The sequence below is a fragment of the Gekko japonicus genome, unplaced genomic scaffold, assembly GCF_001447785.1.
Source record: "Gekko japonicus isolate JY-2015 unplaced genomic scaffold, Gekko_japonicus_V1.1 scaffold491, whole genome shotgun sequence".
In the NCBI taxonomy this organism is placed as follows: domain Eukaryota; kingdom Metazoa; phylum Chordata; class Lepidosauria; order Squamata; family Gekkonidae; genus Gekko; species Gekko japonicus.
In genome coordinates, this window is record NW_015174857.1 from 242,732 (window position 1) to 265,896 (window position 23,165).

Consider the following 23,165-nt stretch of genomic DNA (forward strand, 5'->3'; position numbering starts at 1 on the left):
CACAGAAATTCTTTCTTTCTCCAGCACCAGCTCTGTTATCTGAATCTGCAGGAGATGATCAATGGAATGAAGTATTAGCAGATAGTTATTCCTTCTGGATCTGGGATACATGGGAAATCTGTTTCAAGGAAGGTGGAAGAGCCCTGGTTTGTTGTCTTGTGGTGGCTGGAAATAGGCAGAGCCAAAGGCCTGCAGCCATCTGCCTATGATGGCATTGAGAGTGGAATTTCTGCTTTTCTGACTTCTTGTTGGTGGAGGAAACTCCAGCACCTGGTCTGCAATTTGGAGTAGAATCTGGACTTGTTCCAATAAGGTCTGGAGAACCTTGAGTCCCTATTCTCTCTGTGGCAAAAAGGCATCTCTAAAGCAACAAAAGGAGCTTGAAACTGGTCTGCTGGATTTAGGGCCCTCTTTTCCTAGATGAAAATGACAGTCACCTTCTCCTTAATCTGAACCAGGTCGCTGAGGTCAGAGGGCCCAAAGAGCCCCCCCCCCCCAAAAAGAGCAGACTTGACAATTAGTCTTCTTCAGATTCACTTTCCAACATTTACCCCATAGGCTCTTCTGGACTACTGTAGCTGCTGCTATTATGCATACAGACAATTAAATGGCATCCATTTAGAATGCAGAAGCTCTTTTGAGCGTTAGAAGATCTGTTTGAGCCTGAACTGGGACCTTGCGGGAGCTCCTCTGCTCCAGAACTTTGGCTCAGGAGAAGGAGGCAGCAGATCTGACCGTGATTAATAGAGCTGAGGCCTTGTGGGACTTTTTCAGAGAGGGCTCTTCTTTCTGTCCCTGGGTCCTTCAGAGTGCTGGTGCTATCCTCCAGTAGGAGTGAAGCAGATGACAGATTGGGGTCTGCCTCCAACTGAGCAGTGATGCCATCTAATGCCCTGTTTACAGAGCAAGTAGGAAACTTAACCTGCAATAAGGATTCCTTCCCCCACTTATGGAGAAACTCACACACACAACCGGCTCTTTAGGGAAAACAGCTATTCTTTTCCATTATAACCACCACAGAGGGATGGCTTTTCCACACGACGTTAGCTGGTTAGCATTTCTTTGAATTATTTAATTCTGAAGTACTCTTTTCATATAACGGCCCACTGGGTATCAAACAACACTGAAAATCCAAGATCCAGTATGAAATATTTCAGTCTTCTAAACAGAGGGAGCTATGGTGTGGATGTGTGTGCCTCCCAAGAAAGAATTCAGTATAAAAATGAAAATCTACACAGCTAGAACCTCTAAGTCTTTTCTCCTTCTTTGCACTGTGGTTTTTTTTGCACAGCAGCTGAAACGTGTATGTAAGTGGGCTGTCAACTCTTTCTGATGGGACAGGGATCCGTTGTAGTGCTATTACTCAAGAAATGTGGTGAACATGTGAACATTCCTTTATGGGACAAAAGTCTCTCAAGCCTGCATTTCTTTTTATTCCTGTAGGTTCATAAACACACCAGAAACATGCGGATACATGGGTAAGAAGTTGCATTGTCACCACCCTTGCAGAGACACTGTTAGCATAAACTGGACAATCAGCCTGAGTTCTGACACTGGAGAGGCATACTGTAAGCAAGAGCAAAGTTCGTGCCACATGTTGGCATGAGAGTTTACAAGTGACCACACACACAAGTTATGAAAAAAAACTAATAGGGCAGAGGTCCTACTTCGCTGGGAGCTGAAAGCAATTTCACAATAGCTCTCAGTTAAGAGGCAAACAAGCAAGCAGGCTGCAGTTAGGTCGTCCCAATTTAATTATCTGCTTTGTGTGACTAAGATAAAACAGAACATTAAAACCTGTAAGGAACAAGAACTGGTCAGCTCCACACGTGACCAAAGGCATTAACTGTATGAAACCGTGGCATTTTCTTTCTTTTCTTTTCTTTTTTAAAAAAAACGCATTCAAAAATTAATTTGTCAAGGCTCAAGTTACTTCGCAAATCTCTGAGAATGCAAGAGGCAAGGCCTGAGTGCACCACATGTTTGTCATTCCAATTATTTTACAGAACAGCTTTCATCCCATGTCAGTTTTCAAAGCACTCCCGATGTTTCCATAGCAAGGCTTTTAAAGGAAAGGTTGGAAGGATTGCATAGATTCAAAGACTCAGTGGGCCTCTAATTCCTTTTTGATCTCTATAACGTATGGATGATCTTTCCCATGCGCTATCTCCATGATAGCAATTGCCTGAAAAAAGAAAAAAAAATGCAATTGATTCAGACAGCCTTGGTTTATGAAATGTTCTCTTCAGGGATTCCCAAAGAGTCAGAAACCTCTGACTGGTTTTTGTCCCCTTAAAGGTACCCAATTGAAAAAAACAGCCCATTTGATTGTAAGTATCGAACCTTATTATATACACAGCACCTTTGATCCTAAGAGATCATCAAGCCCCTTTTGAAAGCAAAAAGTTAAAGGACATTGTATGTACCTTTCTATCCAAACTTAACAGATTATCACTGTAATACAGAACAGTTCCAAGACTAGTTTGGGCCTGATGGTATTCAGAGAATTTGGGTGATGAACAGGAGCAGGGAATGTGCCATCCATATCTTGAATGAACACAGCCATGCATCTGCCACTGTCTCTGTATCGCCCTCTGCTGGGGGCTTCTTCGGCCAATGTCTGCCTACAGAAAGACCGAGATGATGGGAAGGGCAGTCCGCCACGGCTGCAAGTTGGAAGGTTTACGTGCTACACATCTCAGCAAGTCACAAAACAAACAGTATGAAGGTCCTTGTCCTCACTTAACAGGCGTTTCAGTGGCTCCCTTGGGTTTTACATTTCTTTTTTGAAATTTGTCAGTAGGACTAGTTTGTGAAAGGTTTGTAATAAAGCTAACATTCTTAGATGTGAATACGAAATATATTAATGGTCCACACAAATTCTCATGTTGATCCTTTCAGCGGATGAAGCCACAAATCAGAAGACAGGAGGAGATGCTATCATGAAAGAAGCAGGATAGATGCTTCTCTCAAGAAAGAGCCTTACAATGTGTGAGAACAGCCATCTTCTACAGGCCAGTATGTCTTAACCATATGAGAATGGCTATTTGGTGGGAAGAACAAAAAAATCAGCATGACTTCCGCAAAGGGAACCTTCATATCACCAGCCTTTTGGCATGCTTTGCATACTCAGGCATTCCAAAAGCCTTTGACAAAGTCCTTCATCAAAGGCTCCTGAATCAACTGAGCAGTCATGGGATAGGCAAACAAGAGATGTCCGCTTATGGAGTGATAACTGATTAAAGAACAAAATTCAGAGGGTAGGAAAACACAAACATTTTCATCATGGAGCTCCTCAAGGAGTTGGTGCTATTTAACCTATGTGTCTGGTTTGGAGACAGCTGAGTAGTAGTCAGGATTGTGGATGTCACCAAATCATTGAGGGTGGTGAAATCCCAAACAGCTCCAAAAGGATCAGCCGGAGAATGTGTTTATGAAAATAATCCCAACTTGGGGATGAGGGCTTTTTTGTTTTCCTGCTAAACCCATGATGACACTCATCATGTGCTAGCTGTATTTTGAATGGTAGTGTAGGAAATGCAGCCTTTTAAAAATCTTTGTCTCAAGTGCTGGTTAGCACTCATTGCCATGGCCTGGTTACCATGCCATTAATGCACATAGCTCAACTGGCATTTAGAGGCTACACAAAACAAGTGGTATGTATAAGTTACCACCCTTTTCTTGTGTCTTTCAGTATGAAATAAAATCCCAAATTTGCCAAAGCTTACCAATCCACTACTCGTACCCACCCCCACCCCAACACACAGGGTTTTCCAGCAACAGGGAAAAAAATATTTTGACTACCATATGCACTAACATTCAAGTTAGCTACTGAAATGCAATCTGCTTGGTGCCATATGCCAGCTTCTGCGAGAGCCAAGAACATTCAGTTTCTGAACAGCTCTTGATTGTACACAAACCACAGAAACTGAGGGTGACTTTTCAGTAAGGGATCCTGTTGGGAAAACCATATGTACGAATTAAACCACACTGCTGCTTGCTGCCACCTTAACTGAAGGTGATACAGAATGGGTGAAAAGAACCAAGGCAGGTACAAGTGGACCATGCCTAGATTCAGAGTTCTACAATCACCATGTTGTTGCAGGGAAGAGAGCTTGAAACTCTTCTACTTCAACAAGAGCAGCTGCCTTAAACAAAAATGAAGAAAGAGAGGAAGACGATAAACTAAGCCAAAGGTCTCCACAGGTGACCTTAAAGAAGAAGAGGAGGAGACTGGATTTATACCCCGCCCTTCACTACCCAAAGTTGTCTCAGAGCGGCTTACAAACTCCTTTCCCTTCCCCTCCCCACAACAGACACCCTGTGAGGTACGTGGGGCTGAGAGAGCTCTGACAGAGACTGCTCTTTTTCAAGAACAGGTGTGCCAGAACAATGGCTTGCCCAAGGTCATCCAGCAGGTACAAGTGGAGGAGTGGGGAATCAAACCCGGTTCTCCCAGATTAGAGTCCGCGCACTTAACCACTACACTACAAGCCACAAACACCAAACCCAATAACTGGCATAGTTATAAAATAAGAAAAATGATACCTTTGTCAGAGCTTTAACACCAGCAGCTCTGTTTTCCAGGCCCATGTACAGTCTCCCCAGCTTCAACCACATGGAGGCCACGTTGAGGGAGTACAAAGGGTAATGTTTACTGTTTAAAAAAAAGGTAACAGCTTGAAATTTCAATAATGCAGTTCTGTCTTGGTCTGACACAAGGCCTTGGTCATCATGGCCAAGAGGACCCTCTGCCTACTATTTATGTATTGGTAGCTTGATCACTCCCAGTATTTTTACAAAGACAACCTGTGTCACTCGGCATCCTGTGGCCTTCAGCAGAGTAATCCCATACAATGATTTCGGCTGACATGCTGGTCACTGCTCCAGCTGAAGTGGTAGCAGCAGGCTAGGCTACCCAGGTCATACAGCCAGCCTACCAGCGTAGAACTTCTGACTCTGTGCCCATAACATCTAGGTGAGTCACTGGGGTGATAAATCTGATTTGGGCCCCAGGGGAAGAATGTGCCGTTGTGTTTTGCCTATTGCCACTCCCTGCCAGCTGATGTATGACTTCATGCTGGCAGCCAATTCAAAGGGAGAGGCTTGCTTACACTCCCCAGCTAGAGAGAAAATCATGCCCCAAGATGATAGTTTGCCAAGAAGCCTCACAACTGGCCCACTTTCAAGCATAGTGTACACAGTGTAGCTACCCAATCTTTTGAGTTACACTGCTGACAGATGTGCATTTTCTGCACAGACTATATGATGTTGGGTAGTCTTACCAAAGGGCTGCAAATTGTACCTTTTACAGCATTCAAAAGCTAAAATGGCCCCAAACAAAGAGGCTGCAAAAGGACTAACATACTCTTCCTCAAAGGCAAAATTGGAGGAGACATATAAGGAGTCAAGTCACCAATCTCTCCAGTATCCACAGCTCTCCACCATCACAGGCAGAAAAAAATCCTTCCTAACTCCAACACACCTTCAGCTGGAAACGCCAAAGACTGAAACTCAGACCCTACAATGGCAAGCATGTGTTCTGCCATTCAGCTATACCCTAATTTTTCGCATTATAAGTACAAGTACGGAGGCAAAAGACATCAGGGGAGCTCACAGGTGCTGATTATATAAAACACATTTGAAATGTGGTGTTGGAGAAGAGTTTTACAGATACCATACACCACCCAAAAGACAAGAAATTGGGTTCTAGATCAAATCAAGCCTGAATTCTCCCTAGAAGCTAAAATTACTGAACTCAAGCTATCATACTTTGGTCACATTATGAGAAGACAAAAGTCACTCGAAAAAACAATAATGCTAGGAAAAGCTGAAGATAGCAGGGAAAGCGGAAGACCCAACATGAGGTGGATGGATTTAATAAAGGGAGCCACGGCCTTCAGTTTGCAAGACCTGAGAATGGCTGTTAACAATAGGATGTTTTGGAGGTTATTAATTCATTGGGTTGCCATAAGTCAGAAGTGATGGCAAATAAAACACACATTTTCTGTGACCAGGAGCACTCAGTTCAGAAAAATTACACAAATCATGCAAATACTCATTTGCTGCAATATTTGGTTTTACCTGGAGCCAGCCCTATAAGAGCTCTGACACTACAGCGCTATATATGGGAAGGAGGGGAATCATTAAGTTTGTTTGTTGTAAAGAAGCCAGCCTTTTATGGCTTCAGGTGAAAGGGAGCGGCTAGAAAGTGGCCCTCCCTTGCCAGGATGGAAGACTGGAGAAATTAGGAGGATATTACCCACCACCACTGCTCGGCCAAGAGACCTGAGCTTTTATGGAACTACAAGTAAGGCAGCTGTGGAAAGAAACCATAAAGTGGTAAACTAGGCAGGCCTAGGAGCTGCGGTGGCTCAAGTGGTTAAGACGCTGAACTGCAGGCTGTGGAAGGTCAGTAGTTCAGCAGTTCAAGACCCGGATGCTGCAAGACAGGGTGAGCGCCCGTCTCTAGTTCCAGCTCCTGCCAACCTAGCAATTCGAAAGCAAGAAATTGCAAGTAGATAAATAGGTACCACTTTGGTGGGAAGGTAACAGCGTTCCGTGTGCCTTGGTGTTTAGTCATGCCGGCCACATGACCACGGAAACGTCTTCGGACAGCGCTGGCTCTTCGGCTTTGAAACGGAGATGAGCACCGCGACCCTAGAGTCGGATTCGACTGGCTTTCGAGCAAGGGAACCTTTACCTTTACCTTTAGGCAGGCCTACTGGAAGTAGCTAACAGCTGTTTCTGCCGAAAGCCATTCAATCAACCTGAAAGCCAGTACAGGGATACTTGCTTACCAAATACTTCACTGAAATTACATGAAAGATCTCCCTATACCCCTTAACATTTGGTTTTCTGATTCAAGGCTGCACCCCACCTTGATAACAGCTAGCCAAGACTGCCTAACCACTCATGACTTCATAGAAGCCAATCCAGTAGGGGTCTGAGCTCCTTAGAGGAAAAACAGGTTAAGGAAAATCAAATGAAAATCTCTCTCTCACACACACATATATGATTTCTGTGCAGACTGGCCAGGAAGATGTGGAGGTCAGAGGCAACCCCCCTCCCCATGATTGAAAGAATATTCGGAGATAGATCTAAGCAGAGATTTTTCTGGAAGTCCAACACCACTGTGTTGAATTTATTTAGAATTTTCCTCACCAGGATTTGTTCACACAATGATGATCATCAGAAGTTTATTGCCAGTGCCACTGGAATCTGTCACATAAGGATGTGACAAATTGTAGGCAAGCTTCATTCACACTACTTTGTTGATTCTCTTGGGTCAACTCCTGGTTGTGTTATGCTCTAAAGAACCCTGTGGCACCCCTGGATGGTTTGCTTCTTGGGTGTGGTTTTTTTTTTGCTTTTTCACACACACTAAAGTGCTGAGGGAAAAGACCGGAATCACTAATGCTTCCAAAATGGTTGGTTTCCTTTTTAATTTTTTTCAAAATTGATTAACCAGTTAAAATCAATCTATTAAAAGGTTTTATCAATTAAAAAGGTCCTCAATATAAAAACTACAGACAGCAGAGACCATCTTAGATGGGGCACACCCCTTCGCTCATACACAAAGAAAATGCCTATAGGATGGTTCCACTGCTACGCATAGATAAATCACATAAAATTAAATGCTTTTCTTCAAAAACCATTCATACATATGCAAAGGTATGCAATTAATTACAACCCATATGATTAGTCCATTAAATTGGCTCTTAGACGGCAGCCCTGTTCCTGAACATGTAAATCAATCAGAGGCTCTTGTGAGATAAACAGGTTCACATTCTTTTAGATACTGTCATTTCTACACAGTGCTGGCCTATAGGCAGAAGCATTACTTAATGAGATATCATTATTTGATTAAAACGAAAGATGCATTACAGGAACTTCTGCTTACCATACTGTTCCTAACTTTCTCTGTAATTGTACATTACCTGTATGGTTTGATAATCTTCTGCCCGTAGCGTAAAGCACCTTCCCAGTCTTGCATGTAAAGACAGACTCCCATGGCCTGATACATCATGTGCAGCATGTACACATTGCTCTCTTCAAATACACAGCCCATCTTGTCCAGACTACGCTCACAAACTTCCAGTAGTTCACTTGGGGGTAAGCCAAGAGTCAAGGAATACCCAGAAAGCACCACAGGTCATAACCACTTAAAGATTAAGAACTTTGTTCCTGTTCCTTAAAAGAGCAACCTTTATAAGCAAACACCCCCCCCCCTTCAGAATACATATTTCACACATAGACACATCATCATTTTTTGTCTCTGGCTTCTGGTATATTAAGTGACTGCGGTGATGCTATTAGCATGATACCCAATAGTCTCACCATGTTCAGAAGCAGTATCTCTCTAAAACCAGATGCAGGTAACTAAGGGTTAAATTCAAGACTTCTGTGAATGCAGAGCGTTTGCAGGAGGGGCTTTTGCTGCCTTCCACTTCCCTCTGCAGCTCCCAGCATACATCCCCATTCCAAAAACCTCCTGATAAGGTTTTGGATCCCTCCAGGACAAGTCTATTTCACAGGGACCTGCAACAAAAAGGAGGAACTGGTACAAATGGCCTCTCTCTTCTGTGAACAGAGGAAACACCATAAACAGAGGGAAAGCTCGCATAAGAGGGAGAGGGAGGCAGATTTCTGACTATTTCACTTTCTTCTGTAGCCCCTCCGTGCTGCACTTCATACTGTTCTGGAATGTCCCCTAATCTTCAATCATGGAATTTTGGGAGGGGGGAGATACAGAGGAAAAGGGAAGGCAGCAAAAATCCCTTCCAGAAATAGAGCAAGTTTCCAGAAGGCTTGACTCCAACCCGCTGTGGGGCTTTCCAGAAGCACCTAGCTAGGCATTCTTGAAAACAAAAAACAGGACAAGATAGACCCTTTAGTCTAATCTAGCAAGATCACACAGACAACAGATATTTGAAGTTGAAAATATCAAGATTTTTTTTTTGCAGTCATACTTCTGTTCTTCAATACTGTAAAAAAAGTTAATTAAGAGGAAGTCTACAATTGCTTATTTCTTTAGCAAACAGTACTGGTTTGTTTATTTTACTTCATTTATACACCACTCTCCTCCCAAATGGGGACAAAAACTGGCTTACAACATTCATCCCTTCTCTGTTTTATCATATCTTACTTATACTTGTCCCCTTTAAAGTTTTTATGGTAAAAAGGCACATTATAAATACATAAGCCACCAGAGAGGCCTGAGCCAGTAGAGGTCAATATACTTAGGGTTTAAACAGTGCTGATAAAGGAGAGCGCACAAACAGAAATCCATGCGACAATTCCAGAATATGTGGTTGGAGGCTCCTTATTGACTGAAGTTTTCTACTTTATATAAGTTAATAACTAGATAATATAATAAATATCTTGAAGACTGAAACAAATTATCTCACTTGAATTTTCAAAGAAGTGTTAAATCAATGAGGTTTGTTTCCCTATTAGAATGCAGAGTTTTTGCAGCCCAGAGTCATTTGTTTTTTGTTTAATCAGCAGCATATAAAGAAATACACATTCAAGGTAAGCTGAAAATGGATTTCTACATGCTTTGCCCCTACAGTAAGTTCAGTTCCAAAGGAAACATATTGACTAGAACGTTATACAAATGAAACGGTTCCCTACAAAAAGAGCACACACCAGGGAAGGGGAGGGAGAATGCTGAAAACAGTACTGGAAAATCGTTTCTGGACACCCCTCAACAAAAATGAGGCTCCTAAATTGAATGTAAAAGTTCCATTTTATGGAGAGATAGAGAAGAGAGAGCACCAAAGGATATATTTGTAGTGTTTGGCCCTCCTGAATTCTTCAATCACATTTCTGGCATATTTGATCATATCTCGCACAGCTTCTGCTGATGGAGGCTCATTCAGCTTGCGGATTTCGAGTTTATCTTTGTCCTGGGGGAAGAGTTACAAGAGAGTTAGAAGAGCTGTTCCAGCTATAACACAAAAAGCAGATCCGCACAAAATCGGACAATAGCTGGAAAAAATAGGGAGCTCTGTGAAGAAGCACAAATGGTTAGAAGAATAGAACTTGGGGGGGAGCTAGTCATTTGACTCAATTTTCTCCTATCTTTTAACTAAAACAGTATTTAAAAGTAGTACTACCTAAGGTTATTTAAAACACTGGATAATTGTAATGGGTGCACAAAAGCCCCTCCACAAGACTCTTCAATATTGTGATAAATGGACCAAACACAAGTGCTGAGCTCAGAAGAGAGGGAGAAAATTACAATTTCCAACCAACTTTGCAAACCTTGTACATGGGAAACATAAAACAGGTTGCAAAGAACTGAGCAACAGCATGCTGTGTCAGACCAGCAGTCTCTTCCCAGATTCATACTGTCCGAATGACTGTTTCATCATGCCTGTGGCTCACCAACTTCTTCACCAATTCTGTCATTAATGAAGTCATAACCCTGAAGGTAGGGTATGAAAAAGCTCTTACCCAGAATGGCAGAATGTGGCTTCCTATTTCCTGACAGAGAGGAGTTCCTAAAAGAACTGGATGCTAGTGGTCCAGCATCTGCATATCCATCCCCCATGGTCTTCCAGGCACAGTCAAGGTGCTGGTACCAATTTGTAAAGTCTAAATTGTTGAGGATCTACATACCATTTGCCTCCTGCCACACTGTATCACAACTAGGTTTGCCAGGCCACCTGGCAACCAACAGGAGGCCCAGGGGCCCAGGAAGCCATCGATGATGGTGTGACATCATGGGGAAAACCTGACTCCCCTGGAAGGGACATCAGTCCTCTCTAGGAATCGCCAAAAACTCTAGAGTTTCCAGCAATTTCACTCCCCACCCTTGGGAAGTAATGTTAGACCACAGGTACAGAAGCCCTTTTTTATTGTGTTGAGTAGCAGCAGGAAAGGAAAACGGGTAGGGCATCCCTGCCCTTACCGGGGGAATGACGTCTCTACCCACAACTGCCAGGTTACACAAGGATACAGTTTTGATTCCACCCATGAACCCAGAGTCCTGCACTGCTTTTGACACAGTGGTTGTCTTCAGCAGAGGGCTACAGTTCTTCCCTACAAAATGAAAGAACAGGTGGGTAAAACCTAAATAAGGTGGGGAAGAAATATGTGGCTGAGTGGAACCTGCATTCAAATCTTGTCTCAGTCACAGGCATAATGGCTGACCTTGGATAAATCACTTGGATTCAGCTGTACAAGTGGAAATAGGAAATAATATATTCAGGTGGGGAGCCGTGTTGGTCTGAAGCAGATGAACACAAACGGAAGGTCACAGCCACAGAAACTGTAGTGAACATGCCCCTTTGAAGAAATTTCCTATAGGTTATGGATACTATCTGGTTGGAATGATTACAATCAATGATATCAAGACAAACATCTCGCTGTAAGCTTGTTGCTACTTAGAGAAATTGATGACATTCAGAGGAAGTCTCCTCGAAACGGAACTTGACTCCGGGGATTTTCGTCAGCTACTATACTTTTTTCTAGTTACCTGTTACACCTTTAAATAATGGGAACTTTTCTGTCACTTGTTGGCTTTGCATCACTGAATATGTAGTGAGGCCTTTGCACTTTGTTATATTATATAGCACTTGTTATTGCAGCTTTTTGTGTGTATCTTTAGTGTTGGTCTGAAGCAGCAGAACAAAGTCTGAGTCCAGTGGCACCTTTAAGACCAACAAATTTTAATTCAAGGAATGAGGTTTCAATATGTTGTCAATGTTGCTGTAGATTTTCCAGGATGTGTGGCCGTGGTCTTGGCATTGTAGAATTTGACGTTTCACCAGTAACTGTGACTGGCATCCTCAGAGGTATAAACACAGAAAGATGGAATACTCTCTGTGTCAAGGTGAGAAGAAAATGGTAGGCAGTAAATTTATATCTACTCCAGAAGCGGGGTAAGGCTGAGTCAGTCTTGTACGAGTTCCCCAGGCTATGGGCATGCTAATGGAGGAGCTTTCCTGAGGAGGTTCTTTTGTTTCCTGAGGAGGTTGTTGAAATTGTAATCTTATCTGTAGTCCTATTGTCTGATGTAAAGCCTTTTTTGTTTTTCAGGACAGGAAGCCCTGTCCTATTTATTTTTAAACTCTCTTCTTTCCTATTGAAATTATGTTTATGTTTGTGAATTTCAATGGCTTCCCTGTGTAATCTGACATGGTAATTGAAAGTGTTGTCCAACCTTTCAGTGTCTTGGAACAAAATACTGTGTCCTGTTTGAGTTAGGCTATGTTCAGCCACTGCTGATTTTTCAGGTTGCAGTGTCTTTCATGTTCTTTTATTCTTGTCTGAATGCTACGCTATGTGGTCCCAATGTAAACTTGTCCACAACTGCATGGTATGAGGTATACTCCTGCAGAAGTGAGGGGGTCTCTTCTGTCTTTTGCTGATCGTAGCATCTGTTGTATTTTTCTGGTGGGTCTGAATACTGTTTGTAGATTTCGTGTGCAAGCACACTTCTTCAGATACAATGGAATAGGTACTTTATGTCATATAACTGTTCTTAGGCCTAACATATTATAGGTACCATAAAGTTAAATTATTTTATTTTAACCCTTTTCCAAAAAAGCTCAAAATATCAATAAATGTTGATAAAGAAAATAAATAATATATGGAATCTTTGTAGGTAAATTACTACAAGTCTAAGCAACAAAGTATACAATTCAGTTAGACAAAATTACCTTTTCTTTAGTAATGCATTCTCCACAATCACAGGTAAAGAAATAGGAGTCTCTTAACCGATCATTTCTATCTTCTGTGGGATACAACAAGTCAATGTAACTGGTAAAAATCTAGAGAAGAAAGATTAATCATTTTATTAAAACACAGATCAGCCACAAAGACCTTCAAATACATAAAATATCTGAAATGCAACCAATCTCATATCTAGCTGTACATTATTACATCCTAGCAATCTGTACCCCAGCAACTGATGTAGAGATTGGCTTTAGTTATGCACCAGTGAAAGAAAGTAATGTCCTAAAAAAAAAAAAAATACAAAGGAGGTTCACAAATCACAACCTGTGTAACAGAGCACCATCACTGATGAAGAACATGCATTTCAAGCCAAAGCCTAGTAAGCTGTGCCACAGGTTAAGTTCTAAGGTTACCAAGACACCTGATCGCTCCGTCTTATTGAGGCTACCCCTAACAGTCTAAGAACATAAGAACATAAGAGATGCCAATGTTGGATCAGGCCAAAGGCCCATCCAGTCCAACACTCTGTATCACACAGTGGCCAGAAATACCAGGTGCCATCAGGAGGTCCACCAGTGGGGCCAGGACATTAGAAGCCCTCCCACTGTTGACCCCCCCCCCCCAAGCACCAAGTAATACAGTAATAACAATCTTACAAGGTCAGCTTGGTTTAAGAAATTATTTCTATTGCCAACTGAGTCAAAGAATTTCCCCCAGGCCCTAACATACAGGTTTGGAATGGGTGCAATGAAAGAATTCTATATCATCTTCACTCTATAAAAGTATGTTAAAGATCCATTAAAGTCAGTGAGAATTCCATAGTGGGTGGATTTCAGTGGGGCAATGCAGCATGAAAGTGTCACTTTTCAGCCTATCGACATCTAATCTTAGACACAAAAGACTGTCTTCATCTGAACCTGCCTGTGCAAGAAACCCTCCCACAATACTCATGATTCCCAAAGGTGCTGGTACCAACATGTTACAGGGTTTTGGCATGCAATACATCTGGACCAAAGCCCAGGAAAATGACAAAGCAGATACTGGGACTTTTAAAAAATTCAGAAAAGAACCATATTGCTGTCTTTTAGGAACAGGAGACAATCATCTTCCAATTGGAGGTAAGGAAGGAATCAAGCAGTTGCAAATTAGGTGTATGTGTGCTTGTATGTGAGTGGCATTTAAAAAACTGAAGAGACCAATTAGATCCCAGTATGAAAAAAAAGATGTAAAATATTGGAAGCATGGTTGTACTCATACAATGTGAAATAAAGAAGAAATAAAAGTAAACTCTTTATGTCTAGAAACAATTTTCTAAAAGATTTTTATTAGTACTTTTTCTGAATATTATTTATTTATCGTATGGCAAAACTACACACAGAAAGCATATAATAATATGAAATATGTAACCAAGTTGATAACAATGGGTATGCAGACCAGTTGGGCAATCCCCCTAAATACTAATATATAATTTCTCTCTTCTTTCCCCCCCATATATATTTTATTTTTCGTTTATCATACAAAAGAGAACATAAACTACAATTACAACAGTCTTTAAATCTTATATAAAATACAGATACATAGTCTCTAAAATCATCTACCACAATCTTCTACTATATTTATTTTTTTATTTATTTTTTGGATTTATATCCTGCCCTCCCCGAAGGTTCAGGGCGGCTAACAAAGAGGCACAAGGTATATTGTATCTGTAATATAAACATACACATAAACACATCATCTATAACTTCTATACCATATAATTACTTATACTTATTTTAGGACTTGCTTGAATATATTCATATTTTAACCTCTATTTAAATATCTTTAGTCTATCTTTCCCGATTATCTTCATATCTAAAAATTTATTATTACAAACATATATTATCTGACTCCTTTTCTTAATCTGTATCTTGACTTAAATTCATTGATGATTTTCAGCTATATAATCAAAAAATACTTTCCTTTTTTCATGAAATTCTGAAACTGGTTTATTCTGTATATATGATGTTAATTTTGCCACTGTCACATATTCGTATACTTTATCCTTCCATTCCTTCAGATCTGGGCATCTTTCTGCCTTCTAATTTGCTGCAAATAATACTCTTGCTGCCGTCACCATATACTTAAATAATTTGCTGTGCATTCTCGGGATATTATTTGGTAAGATATTTAACAGGATACTTTTGGGATCCATTACAAATTTAAGTTTTAATATCTTTTGCATTTTGTCATATATCTCTATCCAATACTTTCTTGCAAGTCCACCGCATATGATAAAATGTCGCATCTGTATTATAATATTTCCAACACACACACCCTTTCTATTCTTTGTTAATGTCTTTGGGGGTTATACCACCTATAAAACATTTTATACCAATTCTCCTTCAACATTTGACATTTGGTAAATTTAATTTCTTTTGTCCACACATTTTCCAAGTGGCTCATGTTTTTATTTTCTCCAAAATTTTGCATCATTTTATCATACAAGTTTACTTGGTCTGTTTCTGGATCACATTGTAATAACATTTTATAAATTTTTCCTAACAAGTGATTTGGGTCAAAACCTGCTTTCTCTCTTAGCTGACCTCCGTCTCAAATTTTCAATCCACTCAATCACAGCTGGGTTGCGAACATGGATGCAATCAGTTCCACCTGATATTCATAACCTGATAAACACCAATGAGAGGCCTGCAGGATTTGACTTGCCATGTAAAGTATGGAAGACGGCTAATAGAATATGAACAGGCTTTGACAGTTGTGCAGACCTGTTGTTTAAATGGGGCGAAATACCAGGGCCCGAATGAGATTGTGGTGCAGCCTGCCAAACTTGTTCTGAAAAATCACTATCACTATTCATAAATAAAAAGGAAAGTTTCTGTTGGAAAAGCAGTATGTTATTCTAAAAAAAAAATCCTGATGATAATACTATTGTGTCCTAAAAAGGAAATTAAGCATGCTTAATTTACATAACAAGAAACAATGGGGGGGGTTGGAAAAGACAGTTGTGTTATGGTTTAGCCGCTTTTATACATTTCTCTCAATAGATATTATGGCACAGACTTGGCACTATAAGACTTAAAACACCCGTTCTGTGACAACAGAGACACAAACATTTCACACACATTTGTTGATGTAACTGTAGTTACTCCACAATGCAAACAGCTGCCAAGCTTGCTCTGGCAAGGAAAATGGCATATATACACAGAAGAAGGGGGGGGGGAATACACTCACATACTCTTCCCTCTTCAAAGCATTTGTATCTTGTTATAAATGTTTAAAAGTGCTGGGGAGTTCTAGTTTTTATGATTAATCCTCATTTTTAGATTTCTCACTTAAATATAAAACTAAAATTAGCCTGAAAGGAAAAGCAAATGCACATTCGCTCTACCAGCACCACACAGTTTCCATTCAGTCTGCTCTTGTTTTTGTCGTGTCCTTCACCTTCTCTCAACATGCCCAAGGCAAGTTGATTTTAGTTAGCAGTTGCTTGTTTTTATTCGACAGCAAGTGCATCTCAATTGCTTTTCTCCAGGCACAAAAAATGGAAGCCAATTTGAAACACACACACACAGAGTGGGCAACTGTGTCAGATTTCTTATGTAATAACAATGTTGAACCAGAAGGTGGAGGCAAAGGCCGTGCCACTGTTTTGTAAAGACAAATTTGTTACTACAGCTATGCTCTGGTTAAATGCTAGGCACTCCTTCCAGAGGTTCTGTAATAGTGGAGAACGATATTCGTCTGGAAGTATTCAGCCAACACATTATCAATTCTTTGGTATAGAACTTTTATTCTAGCATAACAAATTAAGGCATGCAAGGAAATAAATTTTCCTAAATAACTGGGAAGGGAAGACGCTTTCTGATATCTACAATACAGTAGAAATGAATGATATCATCACCTGGATGCACTCTGAGAAAGATGCTTCTGTAGGGCAGGGGGTGCCTGGCCCATTCTCACTGTCCCCCTTAGGAAGGGGTAGCACCTTAGCATACGTGTCAGATGCAGAGGATTTTATACTTCTGTGCTAGCCTTTTGTGCATATGTAGAGCATGTTCCACATGCAGAGAGTTGTTTTCAACTACATAACACCTGCTAGAATCCAGGCCATGAAGTAGACATGAAAAAGCTACATTCATTAAAAACAGTGCAATACCTTCCTTGGCTTTTCACCAACTCTGCAGTGATAGCAAAGGTTGTGTGCATGCTAGGCACCATTAGAGATAAGAAGGGCCAGGGAAAAAATGGGAGGAAACCCTCCTGGTATCTTAAAAAAAAAATGAATGGGAAAATTGGGAAATCTGGGGAAACTCTGGGGGGGGGGACCTACTATGAAACATTTCTGAAATTATTGAAACATTTGTTATGACAAGATTTTACTCATAGAATATGAAAATGTGAGGCCATTTTGGATGGAAAACTAGAAAAAATCCTTTTCTTTTGAAATGATTGAAATGGTGTTTAAGATAATGTTTTATTCACACAAAATGTATAGCATGAAAGATCCTGAGGACTTTTTTTTCCAATTTTTCCATCAGAAAAATGGGGAATTTTGTGGGAACACTGAAAAAAAATCATATGACATATATAGTTTTCTTTTGAAATGAGTAAAATCGGCTCAAATAGCATAGGAATCAGCAGTTCAGAGCTCTCTTCCTTTAGTATTAGGTGTATTTTTATTTTCCTTGTAGGAAACTAAGGCATTTTTCATTTTAAATTCCATAAATATGCCAATTAATAAAATAGTATGTGCTAATGGAAGTTACAAATGATGCATTTTATATGTTGTTAAAGCAGCAAAATATGTTTACATTTGATAGGAAAGTAAATATTGCATACATTTAAATTTTTCCCACCATTTCCATTATTTTCCAGCAAAAAATTAAAGGGGGAGACTTCCCCCATAGCTTTAACATTTCTGGTAGCTTTACATCTCTAGGCACAATGTAGTAATGCACTGTCCCCAATGCCAAGCAGCCCTGCCTCTGTAAACCTCAAAAGTGCCAGAGACAGAGACCTGTCTCCGTATATACCTCATGTTTTCAACTTACATTATCTGCCTGAACCAATATATCTCTGTTATTTTTCACATTAAATATTCACATAAGATATGTGTCCTTCCTTCCCCCACCACCCCTAAACATTTTTCTGTGGTACCAGAGTTATGTTCCTCTAAGGTAACATAATATCTACAAATAGTTGTTTGTGTTAATTCAGTAGGAATAACAAAAGTACTGGGAAGGGGAGGTGCAGCCTATGATTTTACACATCTCAAGGAACAGACACCAACCACCCTGGTGTTAAGAACACAACACAGGCTCATTTGACCCACTGGAGAGAACATATCTGAAGTGCCCTCAACATATTTAGATAACCGCTTCAAACAGAATAAAGCTAGAGATACACATGACTCTGAACATGGAGTTTCATCAACTTCCTCCCACTCCCTTTAGTCAGACTTATTCTGGTTATTTCTTCACCTATACCAACAGTAGCCAGTGATGTGGAGCTGAGGGGAAACAAGTCTGTCAATAAGTTATGAGGAGAAAAATTCACACTTTGCTGTCCCCTTTTGATAGCAGCCCTGTGACATCAAGCATGCTGTTTCGCCCCAGGGGAATGAATTCAGTCAGGCTCCAAAAGGAGGCCACTGATCCCCAACATTTAAAGTCACAATCTTTTAACAATACTTTATAAATGGCAAGTACCAAATCCGGGGGGGGAGGGTACCACAAAAATGCAATGACACACTCTAGGTACAACTGTGAGCACATTCAATAGGCGCTATACTGGTATGAGGTACCCATCTCAAATATTCACTGCATGTCCACATCATTACCTCATCTGCAGGTTCAATCTCCTGAACGGCTCTCACTTCAGCCACTATCCCTTTGTAGGTAACAATCACATTGGGGCAGCAACTGTGGTTCATAAGCGCCACACTAAAAAGACAAAAGGGCACTTAATGCTAGCCAATCAGCAACATTCTAACCACAGGGAAAAGCAAAAGCATACAGATAACAACAATAAACTAATGCCTCTTTAGGAAATACTGCAAATTATTATAACAGTGTAGCCTTCTGGCTCTACTCACAAAAGAATCTGATCAAAGACAGTCAAGTAGGAGAGAGAGAAAATGAAAAAAGCGTATTTAATTTGAACTTTTTAACAGCAGTCCAGGTCAAAGTAGCCAATGACTTTAAGCCAGCTTCAAGACGGAGAGCTGAAAAGGACACTACTGGACACTACCTACCTCCATGAAAAACCACCTACCTCTAATGAATGACCATCTTGTTTAAATTTGAGCACTTTATTTGTACTATTCGTTGGTTTTTACTGTTTTTATCCTGTTTTTATGTATGGGCATATTTTGCCCTCTTGTAAGCCGCCCTGAGCCCGTTCACGGGGAGGGTGGGGTATAAATACAAAAATAAATAAATAAATATGCCGCAAAAGCTGCACACAGAAAAAACCTCTGGATGGTTTCCATCTCAGGGCAGAAGGCTTGTATGCATATGGGAACTCTGAATAACTGCTGGGATAAGCCTGTGATGGCCAATCCGGCAGTGCGGCACTACGACTCAAAGCAGTCCTGGAAGAACTGACGTCATCAAGCCAAGCCAAAAGTGAATGCCGTCCGGAACACGTCTGAAGCCTACAGCTGAACAAAATCCCCGTCGGCTGCAAACGTGTGCGATTTAAAGAATTATATGTTGTCCTCCCTTACCCCCTATGAATCATTGTTAGTCCCTTGTGAAAACTTGTGTGACTGTAAATCGCTCAGAGCCAACAGCTCTGCAGGATTGAGCGATCAATAAATTGAAAGATATTATTATTATTATTATTATTATTATTATTATTACTTGGCCTTAAACATCTGGCGTACCAGTAGCCCTAGTAGGAGTACCAGTAACCCTAGCCTCCTACTTCTGCTTATGATTTTTTAGCTTTGTTGATTATTCATAAATTTATTTTAACATTTGAAATTGTAGGAGCATTTAATCTAGGGAGCTTGGTTGTGCGTGTGTGTGTGCGCGCGCGCTTGTGTATAAATGCCTATATTCTGTATTTTATATATAATTTTGTTTTGTCTAAAAGCCTGTGAGATATATACACACACCTGTTAATAAACAGAAAAGCTTCAGTTTGACAAACTGCATCATGGTGCAAAACCAAGACACAACCGTTAGGACACAAAAAAAGGCTTTAATTTGTTGAAAGGGCATTAAGCTATTTTCCCACTTAGCAAAAAGTAAAGGGGGGAGAACAAGAAATTTTTATGGCTGGCAAAATGGCCTGGCTGTACATGAAACATGGATTGGCATGTTTCATTAGATGGAATATTGTTTGCTGTATACCAACCCAGTCACCAAACATATATATGTAAGAAGCTGCTTTGTACCATCCGATGATCGGTCCATCCAGCCCAGTATTGCCTCCTGTGATGGAGAGCTCTCCAGGTTCTCCCATAAAGCCTTCTCCAGATCTGCAGCCTGAAATCCTTTAACAGGTGATGCTGGGAATGGAACCTGAAGTCTTATGCATGCCAAGCATGATTCTGTACCACTAACCTATAAATGCATGACAACCAGGATGACAGCATGGGCTTGAATGGGTACAAAGGGACATGGAAGGACTGCTCTATCAACACAGCCCACAGTTCTCCCATTCAGGCATAATTCATCATGCTTTACCCAGTGGCAGAGTGGAAGGCTAAGAACTCAGGGCAAATGTTAGATGTGGGGATAGGGAATAGAGTTGGAACGGGAATACTTCACCTCCGCAAATAAGATAATTTTCTGTACATTTGTTGTTAGAAATGCATGAGACCACCTTAACGTATTGCCATCGGCCATCTTCTTTGAAAGATATCAAAAAATTCCCTATGAATTTAGACGATGCCCCTGTAGTCTGGGTGCTATTGAATCTGTTTCCCATGTTCTATTAAACTGTCCATTATACATTAAGATCCGAGAAAAAATTTTGAACTCCCTTCTCTGTACATGGTGTGGCCTTCCTGACAGTGTCAAGGGTTCAGTGGTTACTTTCTGGATACAACTTTCTCATAATCTCTAATGTCGCCTGTTTTCTCCAGTCTGCAATTCGATCCAGGGAAGCTATTAACTGATCTTTGGTTGGCCTTATGATCAATGTAATTTAAAACAATTAATGTACTTTTATTTTTCATATGCCAATAAAGGTTATCTATCTATCTATCTATCTATCTATCTATCTATCTATCTATCTATCTATCTATCTATCTATCTATCTATCTGAGACCACTTTTGTTTGTTTTAATACACCACATCTAAAGCACTTACTCAGGGAATATTGCAGACCCCAAGTGAGAAAGTTCTTCATCTTCAATGGTGAAGCCATTACAGTTAACCTGAGAAAAAGAGAAAGAAACACTCAGATCTTGGGAATCAAAAGCCGCTGTTTTTTTTTTTTTTTTTTAACCAGAGCATGGTAAGTGACCCTATTCCTCTATGCCACACTGATTAATCTGATTAGAATGCTGCTTATTCTTAATCAAGTCTTGCTGTTGAGCGACTAGCTTTATAAGTAGGGAGGTCAAAAGTTATTTACAATCTAATTTTGCAGCAATGGAACAGAAAGATTAAGTACTGGGCAGCCAAACCAGACGGACTCGGCATCCCGAAGGAAAGCAGCAGAAAAATAACCTCTTGGATGCTGTCTCCGGGAGGAAACAGAGAAAATATACGTATGGATGATGTTACATTCCAAATTGAAATGGGAGTGAAATAGAAGAGGCCAGTTCTGAATCCATAAAATTTACTGTAAGTCTTAACAGGACTAGCATTTAGCCCAAGAACATGGAAACTCCAGCTACATTCAGCAGAGAAAAATCAAAACAGCAGGGGTGGGGACTGCACAGATCTCTAAATAAACAGCTTACTGAGGCATCAAGAGCTACAGCAGTTTAAAGCATATTGAATGCAATGAAAGTGTTAAATCTGATTTTTTTTTTACTGTATAGAAAAATTAGAACTGGCAGTTACAAATGTGTGCAAGGGACATATGTGGCTTAGAAACAAAAAGGCAGAAGGATATTTGGAAGATATAGATTAAAGACCCATTCTAAACTCTATAGGAAACAGAGATCTATGAGGCACCAGACTTCCAAAAGCACATGAATGCTTTTCAGAAAAAAGGTCATCCAGAACGTGACTCTGTTCTCATTCCTGAGTGATTTAAACACCTACAGTGACCAATTGTACCCAATCGCCATTGTACACAGTGCCCTTCCTAAGCTGAATGGAAACGGAATTTTGGTACAGGAATGCTTTAATTGCTGTTTTCTCCTTTAGCAATGAGGACATCTGCGGTGACATGAACACTGCTTCAATTAATCTGCTCCATTCTATTAGAAACAATCAGGTAAGTGGGGGTGCAAGTCTAAATGCAGCACTTAAGAATTAGGGTTATCCGCAGGAGGGACTGATGAAGGATCAGTACACAAAATGCCACACAACTTTAGCAGGGGGTTTGGTTTTACAGCAGGGCTTCCTGCATTTTTGGTTTAGTGTGAAACTGTAGGCCCCAGCATCCCCAAAGCTGCCCCTGGGATGCTGCCTAAGCGGCTAACCACAGCACTTGTGACTTTGTGCATCTTACTTGGGCAAAGAGGACCACGAGAGCCTCATTGTCAGGGTAGTCCATGTGCTTTGAATAGAAGTGATGGAGGGCAGAGATGTCGTTCTGAATCAGCTCCTTCTTTTCATTGTCAAGCTTATCAAGATCTGCAAAGGGAAAAATACAATTCTGTTTTGATACAGAGATCACTCTGCTTGTTAAATGCAGCAAAGTCCACTTCAAGGTAGCACTATTTAAAGAGGGGAGGGCCTCTAACAAAAAGAAACAGGCATGATGCATGCTACAATGAATTACTGTCTTCATCTTGAGACCTTGCACAAATGAATGATGCCAGCAACAGCAACTAATACTCCTCTATCTGTTTGGTGTGTGAAGAGCTTCATATATATGATGGACAAATAACTACCACCTTGTAATATCTGTGAGCTGGTTTTTTATGTGTCTGTCAGCATACTTGCAGTTAATGCTTAATCTTTTCTTTTTATTAAAGCATCCTTGTTTCCAAACAGGTACAGATAACATTACATTCCTTGATCGGCAAACAGTTCTAAAATGAGACACATTTCTTCAGCAAAGACAAAACATGTTCTGCACTCCCAAGGAAAACAGATCTGTAATTTGCTCAAAGGGCTGGGCTTGCAGTGGCTATTTCCATTTGTGTAGCCGCATGGATGTTTGCCACCTGCCTTCCGATTCAGAGGCTCTCAGTATTTGTTTTTCCAGCAATAATCAGAACAGCAGATTCTGCACCTGTGCTTGTTCCACAATGGCTTCATGCTATGGGCTTGTAAGAAAAGGAGATGTGCTTCCTTACATTCTCACACTTGAAAGGTCAAGTGATTTATGCTGCTTGGAACATTCCC

General features: G+C 40.6%; 1 protein-coding gene across 1 annotated transcript in view; it reads right to left on the minus strand.

Annotated features, from left to right (window-relative positions):
* Positions 1–1,106: 1,106 nt before the first annotated feature.
* The window catches only part of SMYD2 (SET and MYND domain containing 2), a 69,559-nt gene continuing 47,500 nt past the window's right edge, over positions 1,107–23,165 (minus strand). Inside the window, exons 5-12 of the mRNA XM_015424631.1 lie at positions 22,324–22,448; positions 21,006–21,073; positions 18,524–18,626; positions 12,672–12,782; positions 9,791–9,911; positions 7,941–8,115; positions 4,549–4,657; positions 1,107–2,185 (exon numbers count right to left, since the gene is read on the minus strand). Coding sequence (XP_015280117.1) covers positions 2,105–2,185; positions 4,549–4,657; positions 7,941–8,115; positions 9,791–9,911; positions 12,672–12,782; positions 18,524–18,626; positions 21,006–21,073; positions 22,324–22,448 — 893 coding nt within the window. The 3' untranslated portion in view covers positions 1,107–2,104. The remainder of the gene's footprint in view (positions 2,186–4,548; positions 4,658–7,940; positions 8,116–9,790; positions 9,912–12,671; positions 12,783–18,523; positions 18,627–21,005; positions 21,074–22,323; positions 22,449–23,165) is intronic.